Genomic DNA, 16,633 nt, shown 5'->3' on the forward strand with positions numbered 1-16,633 from the left:
ACGAAAATTAGAATGACTAAAACAAAATGTTGCCAAATGGACAACGAAGTTTTATTTTCATTTTATTGTTCTTATTTACTGCTCTTTTGACACGAAATTTTCCACATACATGTCTTTGCCGATTATACACATACTAACATTATAAGAAATACCGGGAGAATTCGTTATCAAATTATATTCCTACAACAACATATTTATATACATGCGACAATAATTTTGGACATGAGTGTACATGTTCATATTTTCTAAAACTAAAATGAAATATTCTTCAAACCTAGGAAAGGTATTAACATTGTAAATATAGATATTTTGGAAATTGAATTTCTAGGGGTAAATCGCTGTGATAAATTGATACCTACTGCCCCTCTTCAGACCTTGTGCTATCTAAATTTGGAATCAATATTTGTCTACCTTTAAATGTTCTTGGGTTTTGAGAGTTATTTACTTAGGGGACACCACTGTCATCCTAAGGAACACAGTTGTTCCATTCATTTTAGAAATCAAATAACCTGTTACATACATCTAGCTCTCCACCTACAAAATTGAACTCAGAATGTGCCTATCATAAGCGTTTTACTGTCTACAAGTTTACAGAGATTCATGATACATAAGCTTTTCTCTCTCTTCACAAAAATGGTGAAAATGGTAAAAAATTAACAGAACTACCTTCAATTGCTACTTACTCCAAATCCACCGCAATTGAGTTCATCTAAATCCCAGTTGATGGGCGTGTTGAATCCAAACTTCCACATGGAAGACCTGCTCGGAGGGTCGGCCAAGTAGCCGTGACCAGCTGCCAGGTGGAGCCACGTCACCAAAAGAAGGGCTCTTGCTTGGAAGACGCCCTCTTGGTCGTCTGCATCGCACATCTGCCTGCAAAAGACAAGTAGAATTTTTCTTAAGTAGATGAGCTCTCTGACACTAAAGACAACAAAGATCTAGTCAACTTTACAGTTTGTTGATTCGGACATGTGTTGTTAGAGTGTCAATTCCTATTGACAATACAAGGCTGTTATAGATAGATACGAATAAGTTTGACATAGTAGTCACCTCAAGAAATGACAAGTCATCATCAGTTGTGGAGTGTGATTGATCTACAATCACTCGCAACATTGTAATTTTCACTGTAGAAGACTACGCTGGAAAATGGGTATGAGTATTCTCTTCCATTTCTCTTTGCAAGCTTTCCAGAAACCACAAAAATGTCAGATATAGGAATGATTGTGATCGTTTGAAGACTACCCACGGACTGACACCAGGGCTCTTCAGCTCCATGATCATAGGTGGTAAAGGCTCAAGAATGTTGAATAGTGTATTTTCACTCCAAATTCAGATACATTATCACATTTGGAGTGTACTGTCCGAACAATAGAGTGCTAATTGATGGTTAGAAATATGCAACATTCATCTTCATATACAGGTCATAAATTCCTGGCGGGCTCAAATTACATACCAACCATGAATTCATTCGGAAAAGAATTTTCGCAATACCGACGAAGTCACTATGTCGTTTTGCATCGCTAGGTTGTTAGATAATGACCTGTTGAGTCGGAAGATGTGTATCTCATCTAATGTGACCGCACACTATTTGACACCTGGTAGGTGTTATTCAATGTTTCTCATAGTTGCTCTGTCTTCCGGTGATGCTCTAAGGTTGGAGGTCATATATACGAGGTTTACAGTAGTGCTGTAGCCTCAGACGGTGAGAGGTGGCTCTTTTGACACTAGGTAGATCTTTCGGGCTACCTTCTCTTGTGAAAATTGTTTTTATTGCAAACTAACAAATATATATCATGTAGCTTTATCTCATTATTTTGCTGAAGTCTTATTGCAAGTGTCTTTTGTGGGTGTGGGTGTTTCCCCCAGACCCCAGGTGGGTTTAATATGACATGAAAAACCTTTTTATTGATAGCCAAACTATTGAATCAACATTGTTTCAAACCTTAACATAGTTGAAATATGTCTCAAAAAGCGTCATATCTTTCTAAGGGTAGTTCAACTTTAGCGGAATTGTACTTCATCATGGATTCTTGTACTTGCAAAAGACACTAACTCGATAGTAGTGTTAAATTGAACTAGTTCGCATGTATCCACAATAACCTTCTGTGTTTCTGTTTGATTGCCCAAATTTGCTATGTTTCTTAATTCATAATATTTATTGATTGATTCATAATGCTTACAACAAAAATGTTTGTAGTCCTATTGGAAATCAAATCAAAGATTCTGTTTACTTTACGCAAACATTTTCTCACACTTCAACACAACAGTTGAGTAAGTTAAATACGTACATGAAATACAATTTCAATATTCAGTGCTTACATCTTGTGTAATGTTGGTGCATTCAGAACGTTTGTTAGTTTCAATAAGGAAGAATATGATACTTGCTGTGAGAGTACGTTAAATTGAAATATGCAGTAAATTCTGGATTTTTATTCTACTCAGTAAACCTAAAATGAGAGTACTTTTACGACTTCCATGCCCGTAAGTTTCCCTTTTATACGAGTTGGTCTTCTATACGTACATTTTTTTTTATTCTCAGCTAAAACCTAAATACGTTTATAGAATTTTTTGAATAATGTATCAAGAGAGTTATCATTATCTCAGTACGACAATAAGCCTGGTAAGTAAAATATGAAAATGTTATTGGTGTATCCAATAAACGAGTATTGGCGAAAGAATTCGAGAAAAATGTTCTTTATGGTAGTACTTCACAACCTTTTTCGATTGACAATAAGTGGTAGTTCGTGAGGGAAGTCACATCGGGAAAAATCAAAATTATATCCGCAACAAATTAAGGTAAGAATTCCCACTCAATGTCCTAACTCCTGTATACAAAAATTAGTATACTAAACTTGTCCTTCTTTCCCAGTCTGCAGCGATAAAATACAGTGGGACGTCGATAACTCGAAGTTGAAGAGAACAGGTAAAATTCGAATTATCGAGTTTTCCGAGTAATTAAGGTTCGAGTTATCAAAGTTGTCACCATAGAAATTCAAGATGTCGAGGTTTCGCGTTCCTCATGAAAAGTGACTATATAACCTGGTATAACTAGAAATTTCCTTCATTCAACCTTTATAACTCGAAGTTGTGAAAGTTCCTTTAATTAAATAAGATGACCAGTGAAAATAAAATACTAGACACGAGTAGAACACAGCTATAGTACATATTAGCAACACTGACAATTACGTAAAAGCAGAGAGCTGTAGCCTCGAGGTATGAAGGTCACATCGAGAGATATTTGACTTGTAGAGGTAAATTTCGACTCATAGAGGTTCGCAGATACAGAAGTTGGAGTTACCGAGGTTTTTTAAAATACGATTATGAAACCCTTAAATTTCGACTTATCGAGGTTGTAATTTTTAAACATTTGACTTAGAGAGGTTATTTTAACATTGAGTGTTATGGAGAGTTCAAGGATATGTGTAAAAATCCGTGTTATGATGGAATTCGAGTTATCAAAGTTCAACTATATCAGTTTTCACTTGTGTACGTTTAACTTCCCTCAAGAGCCATCACTGCTGGCATTTTACTGAACGAGCACGATATCGCAACACACTTAGGTTAGATTAAAATTGAGTATTGTACACAGAAAAAAATCCGTTCTCCGGACTGTGGTATATTGTACAAATATACGGTATCCTCTTGCTTTCTATAGAAATCAGTACGGAGCATACGTTATCCGTATGCTACATAGGCACTGCCCTTAGATGTTACATCATGCCGTTGCAGAACGGTTTTCCGAATATTACATGCATATACTTATGTTACCTTCGTCAGCTATATGTTATATACGTCCATTTGTATGTGAGATCCTGACCGCCTACATTGTTTCATACAGAAAGTACGTATAGATGGAACACTTATACAGAAAGTATTATAAAACATGCGTTTTTAGTTATACGTCTGCTGTACGTTAAATCCAAAAACTACAGGAATTACGCATGTAACCTATCTTTTTAAGTACGCCACCTACAATTTTTTTCTCAGTGTAGTTGCCGTTGTAGGTATTGATTAGTACAGTTTACCTCGAAGTTGATTTTAACTTTCTTTATTAAATAAAGGCCTCATGGTGAGATGTGTCGTATAACGTATAGATGTATAGGATTTTGACAGCACAAAATTTATTCAAAAATCTAAAATTCGGTCCATACACCTGAGCGGAATATCGACTACAAAAGGCTGAATGACTGCATTATGGGTTTTATTATTTGCTGGAATAAATAAACAACTGAATAGGGGTCTAAATAGTTTTTAAACAATATTCGTTACGTTTGAAGGAATCAGTGGCGTATTTAGGGGGGGGGCTTCCGGGCTTAAGCCCCCCCCGAAATCTTACTTACTATAGTAAAGTATATGAAATATCTTGCAGAATTTTCACATTTTCAGGCAAAGCCCCCCCCAAAGTTAGCCAAGCCCCCCCCGAAACAAAATCGTAAATACGCCACTGGAAGGAATACAACTGTCTCTACGCAGTGTAGTTTTTTTTAAGGCTCTATAATTACTCACCTTCTGCCGACTTCGAGGAGACGGCCGAATCCCTCGTATTATGTATTATTAAAATTAAAAAATTGCTACTAGAAAGTATCTGGCCATGAGACATACATATCTGAATATTACCCCCCCCCCCCAAAAAAAAAAAAGTTATAAAGTTATCAGCGACACTGCTTTGCATACATTTCAAGTTAATGTTACGGCTGTGTTGCAGATATTTTTTACAAGCTATTTACCGTTACGCTTACCAAAGACAGAGTTGTTGAGTTAAAGTTTAAAGTCCCTTTCAACAGCGACTATACGAGACGGAACCTACTGATTAAGGTGGAATCCGAACCACATCAGCTTCTTCCGGGAATCGAACCCGGGTCTTCCACGCCAAAGGTGCGTACGCTAACCGCTTAGCCACGAAACGTCAGCAGACAGAGTACCTTCCGTAATCTACTAGCCAAATCATAACTTGTAATCAATTAGAAAATATTCTATATGAAAAAATGTATTCAATGAATTAATATCTTAGTTAAATAATGAGAGATGCAATAAGTAGTCTCCTCCACGCTAGTCTAGTGGCTAGCACGCACGCTATTAGTAATCATAGTCCCGAGTTCGATTCCTAATAGAAGAACATTGAACCATTACAGTGTTCCGGATTATACCTTAAACTAGATTAGCGTTTCATATAGTATCGGCGTTCGTATGGGTCGCGAAGTTGAACAAACAAATGATTCATTGGTAAAGCAATATTCCCAAAGAGCAAAGCACACCTACGTATATTAATAAACTTGCGTTGATAACAGAAATTCGAAACGTCTGCATTATGAAGACAAAACTAAATATTCTCGAAAATTATCACCAGGTATCATTCTGTGTACAACAGTTAGCAAAACTTAACATGTCGATTTAAAATTACACCCAACCATTTAGTGATGATTAGAGCCCGGATTATATGTAATTACATATTTTTTCCCCTTGCATGTAGTTCCGAAGAAAGATCAAATCTTCACAAATCACGCGAACAAGATCATTGTACCTAGGTTTTGTTTTTATATATTTTTACATATTTTACTCAATATTACATATTCTCAGGCATTATACATAAAATCAAATATTATAGAAGTTTATTGTAATTCCTGACCATTCTCTACTTGTGAATGTTATAAGGAATACAAAACAACTTGTAGAAATGTTACTGGAATTTCCGAGAAATTTCCCCTGTCCTGCACTGCATTCCAAGCTTTAGAAGGGGGGAGGAGCAGAAGGTTGAACTTAATTTTAGGTGTTTGGCATAGAAAATTTCACTGCTTGAGGCAGTTGATTTTGTTACTCTTTCAAGGAAAGTCACCCTGAGTTTCATCCCTCCGTGCTGTCTGACACAAAAGTAGCCGTACTGTGGAAAATTTCTTCATACGAACAGTCGTTGTCTTGTGGACATGTCTATCGTGGATTGAGGTTTTGTGTATTAATATCTCCTCACGACACCGGTTGCATCATCGTTAGCATCTAAGTTAAAATCGTAAGTTTCTGTAGATGATGCTTTTACAACTGATGGTAAGGTGGTGATATGTACAGTATGTGACAAAACAATAAGTTGCTCCATGAAATCGCAACTGGAACAACATAAACCTAGGTACGAACCGCGCTTCACACGAGAAAGAAATGGGAATCTTCTCACAAACAAGTTCTTTTGACGCAGATGCGACAGGGATCGTCTTCATCGGAGAATGAGTTTTTCGCAGACATGTGTGCTGCAAATGAAATTAAACGGAATCTTTGAGTTTTACGTCCCACGGTTATGCCGGTTAGGCTAAAGCAGACGGTGATGATGAGTAATGAATGAAATGGTGGAATGAAGAAAGTGGGAGGAAACGGGAGAACCTCGAGACAACCCACGCACACGGTGTTTGTCCGCCACTAAGTTCACGTGACGGGGACTGGGATCGAACATCAGACATGTGTGGTGTAATGGTAGCTGTAAACATTCCTTGGAATAAGTTTCAATTGACAGAATACCAGGGTTTCTTGAACAAGTATTACAAGCGAAATATCCCGGACGAATCTACATTGCGGTAAAACTACCTTGATGCTTGCTGCAACAAAAGTGTCGAAGCAATACGCGCTGACAGAGATACCTAAATTCAAATCAAACCAAACCAAATACGATAGTAATAAATCCTAACATACCTTTGATTTCTTGTATATTTTTGGCCCTCTTACAAAATAAATTGAGCTCCCAGATGTCCTGGTTTAACCTGAACAGTCCCGAATTTACATGTTCTGTACCCCAGGAAATGATTGGGACTCCAAATGTCTCGGCTTCACTCCAAAGCGTAAGTCTCATTTGTGCGATATCTAAAAAATCCCACTTTTAATATATTCTCTGTCATTCACTCTTTGTGAGTGTCGATCTACACTCTATATCAGAAACAAACAAATGCATAATTGTTAATATAGTGTACACATGGAGAAAAATCCGTTCTCCAGGCAGTGGTATATTGTTCAAATATACAAAACTTCTTACGTTTACTAGGGAAATCTGTACGGAGCATATGGTACTGTCTTTTCCCTGCTTAGATGTTACATCATGCCACTGCAGGGTGTCTGACATCTAACAGTCTTCCGTATGTTACATGCATCAGCTATATAGCCTATGTTATATAGTTCCTTCTTGTGTAAGTCGGAACACTTACGCGGAAAGTACGTATAAAACATAGATTTTCAGTTATACATTTCCTGCAAGATGTTACATAAGGTTGTACTTTTAATCCAAAAACTACTGGATTTACGCGGGCAATCTACGTTTTTACGTACGCAACATACGTCACAATTCGCTTCCTCGGAATTGTTACCTCTCTTACGATCCCTCACATATGAGCGGCACTGAAAAAAAAAATCAACATTCCCATACAATTCAACGCAATGACATACACCAAATAAGTTTCCTCTGGCATCTACAGGTACATTTCTGAAATAAAACAATCTAAATACTGTTCTGTGGGTCGATCCTCTCCCATACCACCTAAAAAGTCAATTTCAGTTTAAGTGGCGCTTGTCATTATGTTCGTCCGAGCTGTTTACTTCTAATCAACATTCGTTTAACCTTAACCCTCTATTCCAGCGTTTGCCAACCTTTTTCAATTTGCGGTACACTACGCGTGTAACTTGAATTCTCGCGGCACACTCATAGATATTATTATTATTTGCAAATATAAAATACCATGGTATTTTATTTTTTATTTTATTTTATTTTATTTTATTTTATTTTATTTATTTATTTTTTTATGATTACTGATCATCTTCTCACAGAGATGAAAACGATCACTGATTTTCCCCTATGCTAATTCATTATGCTTATTTTTTATTCTAATTTTAAAATAGAAAACAATTGCAAATAAATATAGAACTCATATTTTTTAAAAATCGCTTTCTTTCGAAAACTGTATCCAACCTTTCACTAAGAACGAAGGTCACTAAATAACGAACGAACAAACAAATGTCTTGTACTTTTAACTTTGCTGTTTTAACCAAAACCGGTGCATATTATTGCAATCACACAGCTTGCGATGCGTCGAAGTCAAAACACAGTTGTTGAACAAAGTGTTGTTCTGTCATTCACGTGCGAATGAGTGTTCTACGAACGTTCACTTGACGCGTACCGTACAAGTGCTTCCATTTCTCGGTGTTAGTATAACTCTCAATTGAAGCGTAACATAGCAGCTAACCGTGGAAATGTGTACGAGCCGAAATAATTTCAGCTACACAGTAATAGATGTAGAATAATATATTACAATTACAGTAATTTTTTCTATGGCAGAAATTCATAGTAATGTGAAATATAAAAATATACATTTTTTCCTATGTCTTGCAATTTGGTTGTTATAGAATTTATAATTTTGTTTCGATTTCAGTATTTTATCTAGTAATTTTTGTTTCCTTTTTGAAGTATTTCACAATTATTTATAATGTGGGTCATGTTGCCATTCCTTTGTCACCCCAAATTTCTTTTGATTTGATTTAATTTAGTTGGTATTATTATTGTAAAAAATGGAATTGTTAATAATAGTTTTATCTCTAGCTCATATGTATACACAATGTCCCACGGTTTCCTCCTATAACTTAAAATTAGACCTATATCCCAGTAAAAGCCTCTTAATTCATTGTACTTTATATGTGAATTCGATTTTGTAAATAAAAAAGTTCCTATTAGTTTTTCATGCAGTTCCAACCTAACATCATTAATATGAACAGCAATCACTACCCAACAGCAAGAACTAAGCACCTTCGCAGATTGCGCCTTAGAGCGGCTAATGCCGCTTTCTAATTAACTTTCTGCACACTGTTAATACAACCATTCTTATCTCTAAAACATTTAAAGACTGAGGGTTGAGTAAGCAATAAATAAAATTACTAGAATGTTCTTATATATTTGGTTGTAACGGACATTGGCTATCTTAAGTGAGGTTTCCGGGTTTTAATTTATGTTGAGAAAGATATTATGCGAAAATAGATATTTATCATATTAAAATATGTGTGCAAATATGTCAAAATATTAAGAATTTTGGAGTTACGACACTCTTGATAAAGTTTTGCGTACACCAGTGGTAACCAACAACTTAGTATAAAGCCTCTTGTGAAATTTACTTCACTTTTTTCCTTTTAAGCGTCAAAAGTAAAATATATAAGAAAATACTAATGCCAATTACCCGCTTCGCTGAGTTAAAATTTATAATAATAATAATAATAATAATAATAATAATAATAATAATAATAATAATAATAATAATAATAATAATAATAATAATATGTTCCTTTGGTCAATCACTTTTACCTATTACTGAAGCGTTCTCTGATGGACAATATTTTTTGTCTTGAAAATTATAAATTACTGTTGTGGCTGCATTTAGAATTAAACATCGGAAGTGTCACTATTCATCTCAGCGATCCCGAAAACTATGGATTTGGCACCAATATCGGTCATTTTTGATCATTTACATATATATATATATATATATATATATATATATATATATATATATATATATATATTCCTAAGTTCACCGTCAAAGTGAAATAATGAAAAGGATCCCTTGCACAGACCTCATCTGTTTTGAAAATTTGATCGAGATTGGTCGGGTGGTTCAAGAGTTATTAAATCATAAACATGATCATTATCAGTTTTATATACATACAATATATACTATACAGTAGATAATACACGAAAGTGCATTTCAGAGTACAAGAATACTAGTATATTTTAAGATAGAGAAACTCAGAAGAGGGAGAACATGAAAGAGGATCATCTGTGAACATAATTGATGGATATATAGACTACATACCTTGTATAGTGAAAATGTTTTAGAAACACTGTAATTGAAAAAAAAAATACACCAACTCCGAAAGGGTTTATAATAATCTAATTTTCATCACTGAAATTGAAATTAGCAGGTAATCACTTTTATCGATAAAGTAAAATTAACTAATTAATATTTTCGAACTGAAAGAGAAGTCACGTCCGACATGTTACAACTCGTACACTGCTCAAGTAACACAAACACGCCTGTGAAACAACACTAAATACACACAGCCACAACAAAATAACAACAACAAAACAAAAAAAAATATCATTTAAGAGTGGGAAGGAAGAGAGATAATAAACAATATTATTTTCTCAGTTTCCATGTTTTGTTAAGAGATTTTTATTTTTTTAATGAAACACACATAAAAAAGTTACCAGAGAAAAGAGAAAATAGAAATGACAATTTTATGATGAAAGAATTTAGTTAGCGGATTCTCACAGATAACAATAACGCGGTGAATTGTTAAGGGAGCATCATCAACACGGAATATAGATAACCTTGGTGCTTGCTCCTCTGATTAAAAAAAAAAAACAGATATAAAACTTCCCCTCTTCTTCACCGACAAACTTTTTTTTGTTTGTATTTCTTTTGTTTATCCTAAACAGAAAAACAAAGAAACTAGATGGTCTTTACTAGATAACCTAGAACAAGTATGTGTGTGTGTGTGTGTGTGCTTAGAATATGAATAATATTCCCTTTAAAAAAAATTTATATGTATGTAGATACTCGTGAGAAAATTTATACATTTTTATGCGCCCATTTACAATGGAAAAGTTGCATCACGTCAGTCGGTATATGATGCAACTTATTAACTAAAATATACTAGAGAATAAATGTGCGTAGAACACGTGAAATATTTATCCTATATATATATATATAACACGGAAAACTCTTTAAGTCTTTGTTTTATATGTGACTATTAAGTTTTTTTTTTTTTTTTTAAATATCTAGTAATAACTCTCTAGATCTTATTATAAAAGATTACCCTTTATCATGCCACCCAGATCACAAGTGCGGAAATAATTTTTCATAGGCACATGTTTCAACATGCTGTATGTATCTCTAATTGGATCTGTAAATTCCTTTTATTTTAATTTTAAATATTTCTTTTTATGAGCTTCAGTCCAATTCGAACACGGAAAAGTTTTAAGTTATATACATATTTTGATTGACCAATTCCCATATATATTGATAAAGCAATAATGTGTACATGAAATTCTTGTAGTGTCAACACATGTCACATACCGCTAATAAATAGGCTTACCCACGCAAATAGCAGCAATTAAATATGTAATATAATTCTAGATAGATTTTATTGATATTACGTACTTCTTACGCTTCCGGGAATTCCTACAGATTCTTTTTTAGTGTGTGGTTCCGTATTCAATTCTCGATTGCTTCACATGGATTGGATCACATGCCAAGGTACTATCTAGTCTCAAAAATTTACTCTGAATTTTCGTTAATTAATCAATCAATCAATCAAACAAAAAAATTAAATAAAGAAATAATAACTAAAACTAACAAATGTCTTGGAAGAACGTCAGTATTTTGATATTCCCGCTGAAGCTTGTAACCAGTACAGAATTTTATAAATTGGGAGAGCAATATACAAATGAATGGTGCAACTATTCTTAGTCATTAATTTTAGGTGCGAAATACATTTCAGTTTAGTATTTACCATAATTTACAGAAGCCCACTCCTGTAATGGTGCTTTAATTTCACTGATCCGCTTGAGTCAACATGACAGTCCATCACTCAATTAAAAGGTCGTTGTTCGCATTTGATAATCGTCGTGTGTGGTTTGATTTGAAGTGAGAGCTAATTAACTAACTTGTTAGCGTGTCCTCTCAGCACCGAGACTATATGAGACGTATGCAAGTCAAGATTATTGCCAAGATGTAAAGTAAACCAATACCATTTTAATCGATTGTTATACTACGTTCACTGAGAAAAAATATGACGCTAGATTCTTTCTTTTTTAAAAAAAGAGAGAAAATCTACTTTCATGCAATAAAACAAGTGAGTATCATTTCACAGTGTATAAACTATATGAATTCAATATTCAAACTTCAATAGTGCATCAGTAAGTACTGGTTGCAATAGAGTAATAAGACCAAATATATGACCAATTTCTCGGACGCTGAAACCATTTGTCAAAAACCACTGTATGTTGCTGTAAATTAATCCGGATATAATAGATGTATGCTATCAAGCTAATCAGATCACGTAGACACAGCATTATAGATATTCAAACGTTTTCCATCTATTCAAGATTCCTTTTGCACATATACTGTTTAAATTCTTGGAATCATTACTCCATAAACTCTCAGATGCAATCCAAATTACCGTAATGTGCTTGATGCTCTGCCATCGGAAATCGAATTTAGAAACAAGTAAGCCAATTGCGTGCACTAGTCATTGGATCAGCGGAATATAACAGTACATAGTCAAGGCCTGTTCATTAGATAAAATTATTACACAGGTTTGCGAATTTTAATAAATTCATTTATGGTTCATAGAAATATATGTTCCTAGACATAAATATATAATTCTTGAATAATTGATGTACTTTTCTTAAGTTAACTTTCTTTAAAAATAGTGTATGTTATGGAAGCAAGTAGATATATAATTGACTAGCATGTCGATATACATCTGAACCAAATATTAGTATTTTCTATTCAAGTAAATATACAGGCTACTCTAAACTATATTCCAAATTTGGAATTAATTAAGTGGAATTTCCAAATGACTATTGCATAATGAAAGAAAACTTATTAGTTTTTGTCAAGTGATCTACTAGTAATGACACGATTTAATAAGATGATTCCAAGAGCAACTAATCTTAAATTAATTCTAATATTGTACTAACGGTTAGGATAACACTTAAAACCTTTTACCTCATGTAATAAAAATTATTAAATCTTTTTAGGGTTTCCAAAGTTACTATAAAATAAACTATATAGAGAGATACACTTCTGTAATTGACAATGCTATATAATTGTATTCCAATAGTAAACATTACATTTGTGTAATTAACTGAGTATTAAAATTATATTTTTTCCCAATTTAAATATTTGTAGATTGTAGATAGAAAACATGAGTTCTAATATACAAACAATACTTTCATATACATCAATAGAGTAGTGTAATCTCCTACCTACTAAAAAGTTTATACTAATTGAAAATCATATAAGATTAAAATAAAGTTTTTTTTTTTTTTTAAGAATGATTACTAAAGTATAATTCGCTGCAGTTTCGTAATTAACTTTGAAAAAAATACTTCATTTTGAACACTCCTACTGTTACGAACTGCCTGCATCACGTTCAAAAATTAGTATATTATTTATAATTTGATTTAAACATTGGTATCTTAAAACTAAAAATGAGCCGAAAGAAAATCAACAGTTTTAAGTGTAAGATCTAAATTGATTAATTTATGTTATATCGGCAGCACACGCTTTTGGTAGTGATGATTTTGGAAACATCATTTCTCAATACCAATGAATCATCAATATAAATAATACAGAAACTTATATCATTATACTCTGAATTTTTATTGTCAACATATAACATAACGAATATTGCTTCTTCTATACGTATTTATGAATTATAAATAAGGAGAGTTAAAACCACACAGTTCTGTCATCCACACCTATACATATATTATTTAAATAGAGAATGGACATATTAAAACCAATGTCTATCAAATTATCTTTAGGGTGCATTATCATAACCTATACAATATTTAAATATACATCACTAGAAGCATCCCCAGAAAATATAATCAGTGCCAGACTGCCTCATTTGGGGATCCTTGGCGCGGGTCCTTAAACACGTCAGTGTTATATATAGATAAACTTAACACGTCAGTGCAAAACATGATAAATGACAATCATATTTTCTGTATTGAATAAATATATAGTACAAAACAGATCGCAAATAAGTTACAATAATACTGAAACAATCAAACGTAACCGTGAAGTTACTTCAGTTACTTTGACAGTTTTCCTACGCATTTTTTCACTTGATGAAGCAATCAAATCAATGACTTTTTCTACATTTTGGGATAAATCTTTTTCTGTAAACATAAAAAGTAAAAGAAACAAATGGTTTCAAAAATTCGACCAAGGCCTACAGACCCTGCGCCTTGTGATCCCTGTGGTGCCCCTCGAGCCTCGGGCCCTCGGCGATCGCCAAGTAGCCAACGTGGCCAGTCCGGCACTGATTATAATACATTTAAAGCTAATTTCTCAAATGATAGCATTTTCGGCCAATATAAATAAATATAGCGTAACATACATATTCTAGGGGACACGGTAGCTTAGTGTTAGAGATCTTACTTCTGGTGCATGAGGTCCTTAGTTCGATTCCCAACCAAATAAATTTGTAGTGGACAAAATCGTGTCCGCGGGTTTTTTCGGATACTTTCATTTCCTCCCACATCATCATTCTACCCATTTTTCCATCGTCATTCAATTCTCTTAATTATCGTCTCTTTTAGCCTTAAGGGCATAATCGTCAAATGCTAAACTGAAAAATTTCATTTAACATACATATTATAACTCCAACAGTCTAAGCCGTTTATACTCCAGTCACCCGTTGCTCTATTTATCAACCAGATGAAACTTGGTATAACATCTTCACACACACGCTACTTCATATCGATAACATGTATAGCTGTTTTCTAACATAACGTTATTGCTGTAGTGTCATTAAACAAAATTGTGATAGTACTTAGAGGCTTGGTGCTAAGGTATTACATAAATAATTAAAAGTGTAGTAATGTAAGAATCTTTTTTTTTTTCATTCATTTACCGTAGATTGCTACGTCTTGTTCTCACTGAAGGTTACGGACTACATGTTAGATACTAGTGAATTCTTTATGAAACATCCTTTCACTTAAAGAAGAAAAAAATTGAAAAATTTATTCAGTGTATGATGAAAGATGTGTGTATATACTAAGATGAATAATTTTTATCACAAGAAAAACAACGAAAAATATTTTATGAGAACAGTGCTGGGTTATCAATCAACATTTCACTTTCAGTTCCGCGTCACAGTTTTCACTTCGCTACTCAAGATATAATCTCTTTTATAACTTGATATGATATATATGTTTCTCACATGTTCTTAAAACACTCCCTTTTATCTGTACATAACGATTCTATACAAGCACATTAAACGCTATACACTTACCTTCCCTACAAGACTATAATTTAACTGGATATTTTATAACATTTGAGATTACATTCACTAAGTATAATGTGATAAATATCTTCACAGTTATATATCTTATGTTACTATTAACTTATTGTATATGTAGTGTTGTTCAAAGTTGATTGCATTTTCTTATGTGCTTTTGTTCAACAATGTTAGGTTAATACACAAGAGTCATGATGTAAAGTTACGCTTAAATCTAAATTGTTTTAAGAGTTATAAATGAATCGGTTTGTGGAAAAAGAACAACATTTCAAAACATCTTACTTTTGGGAAACGATATAGAAAACTCCTTACCGGAAATATCGTTACTTATACGAGGGTCATTTAATAAATAATGCACACTATTTTCTTTTCTGAAATTTACACTTTATTGTTTGGAGAGGATCTCCTTACATACCTTCATTGTAATTTCCGTGCTTGTCAATGACGGAATTCCAACGTCCGGGTACCTTCTGTATTCCATCAAGGACACCATCTTTGTGAAACTATCAAATGGTTCAAGTAACAGCTGATGAAAGCTCTTTCCCGTCATGAAAACCGACTTTCACGTATAAGTTGCTTCAACTTTGAGAAAAGGTCGTAATCTGGTGGCCTTTCTTATGTCCAGATTGCAGGGAGCATAAGATAACATTTCACAATAATATTTCAGAAGTTTTTAAAGCATAGCATTAGCGGTGTGAGGGCGAGCATTGTCGTGGAGAATCAGTGAACGCGCCCTGAGTAACTGCGGTCGGGTTTTATGCATTTTCTTCCGCAGTTGCAACAGGAATTCACAATAATACGCTGCTGTGACACTTCTTCCACATGAAACTCTGTCCATTATGATAACGCCTCAGAGATGGTAACCAAAAGTCAACGGCGACACATTTTGGTCTTGAAGAAAATGGAGCTTTACACTAGTTGGATTGTGATTTTAATTCCAGCTCAAAGTCTGATTCTAGTTTTATCAATAGCCTTGATTGCATCACCCACTCCGCAGTATTACCGTATTGCATTATTTACGAAACGACTCTCGTAGAGAAATATTTGTAATGGTCATTTGCAGAGTATGTTAAGATATTTCATTTCTACAAATTATCACAAACTTAATGATGCTGCACATTTAGTTATGCACAAATTGCTACCGCGGAATATTCTTCTTTACTTTTGGAGTATTCTCCTTTTTCCACTCAACAATTCCATGTTAAACTCTATAATAACCTTAATGTATTTTGTGTTTGGGAAATACTCATTTTATTTTACAAATAGTATGTGTAAGGGGAAGACAAATAACCATGTACACAATCTGCGACCTAAAAGTATTTTTAGTACACACACACACACACACACACACACATATATATATATATATATATATATATATATATATATATATATATATATATATATATATATATATATATATATATAGTAATATCCTAATTTATTTTGATGTTAAACTTTACTACCCTTGCATCAAATCCAGTTATACATTACTAAACTTTAAGACGAAAACTAATGAACATTCTCTTCCACCCAACTTTGAACCGACATTTGGTTCTCGACTTATCTCTGCTTTTGTAGT

The 16,633-nt window shown here is 33.6% G+C and overlaps 1 protein-coding gene across 2 annotated transcripts in view; it reads right to left on the reverse strand.

Moving 5' to 3' along the window:
• Positions 1-16,633, reverse strand: part of LOC145664076 (uncharacterized) — a 112,347-nt gene that overhangs the window by 21,412 nt on the left and 74,302 nt on the right. The window contains exons 1-2 of one of the 2 annotated variants that reach the window (XM_081730416.1): positions 9,825-9,979; positions 684-873 (exon numbers count right to left, since the gene is read on the reverse strand). In XM_081730416.1, coding sequence (XP_081586542.1) covers positions 684-869 — 186 coding nt within the window. In that variant the 5' untranslated portion in view covers positions 870-873; positions 9,825-9,979. Of the gene's footprint in view, positions 1-683; positions 874-9,824; positions 9,980-16,633 lie in introns of those variants that run through there. The other variant, XM_081730415.1, reaches the window with a different exon arrangement.

The sequence above is a fragment of the Thermobia domestica genome, chromosome 11 (assembly GCF_964235325.1).
Source record: "Thermobia domestica chromosome 11, izTheDome1.hap1.1, whole genome shotgun sequence".
In the NCBI taxonomy this organism is placed as follows: domain Eukaryota; kingdom Metazoa; phylum Arthropoda; class Insecta; order Zygentoma; family Lepismatidae; genus Thermobia; species Thermobia domestica.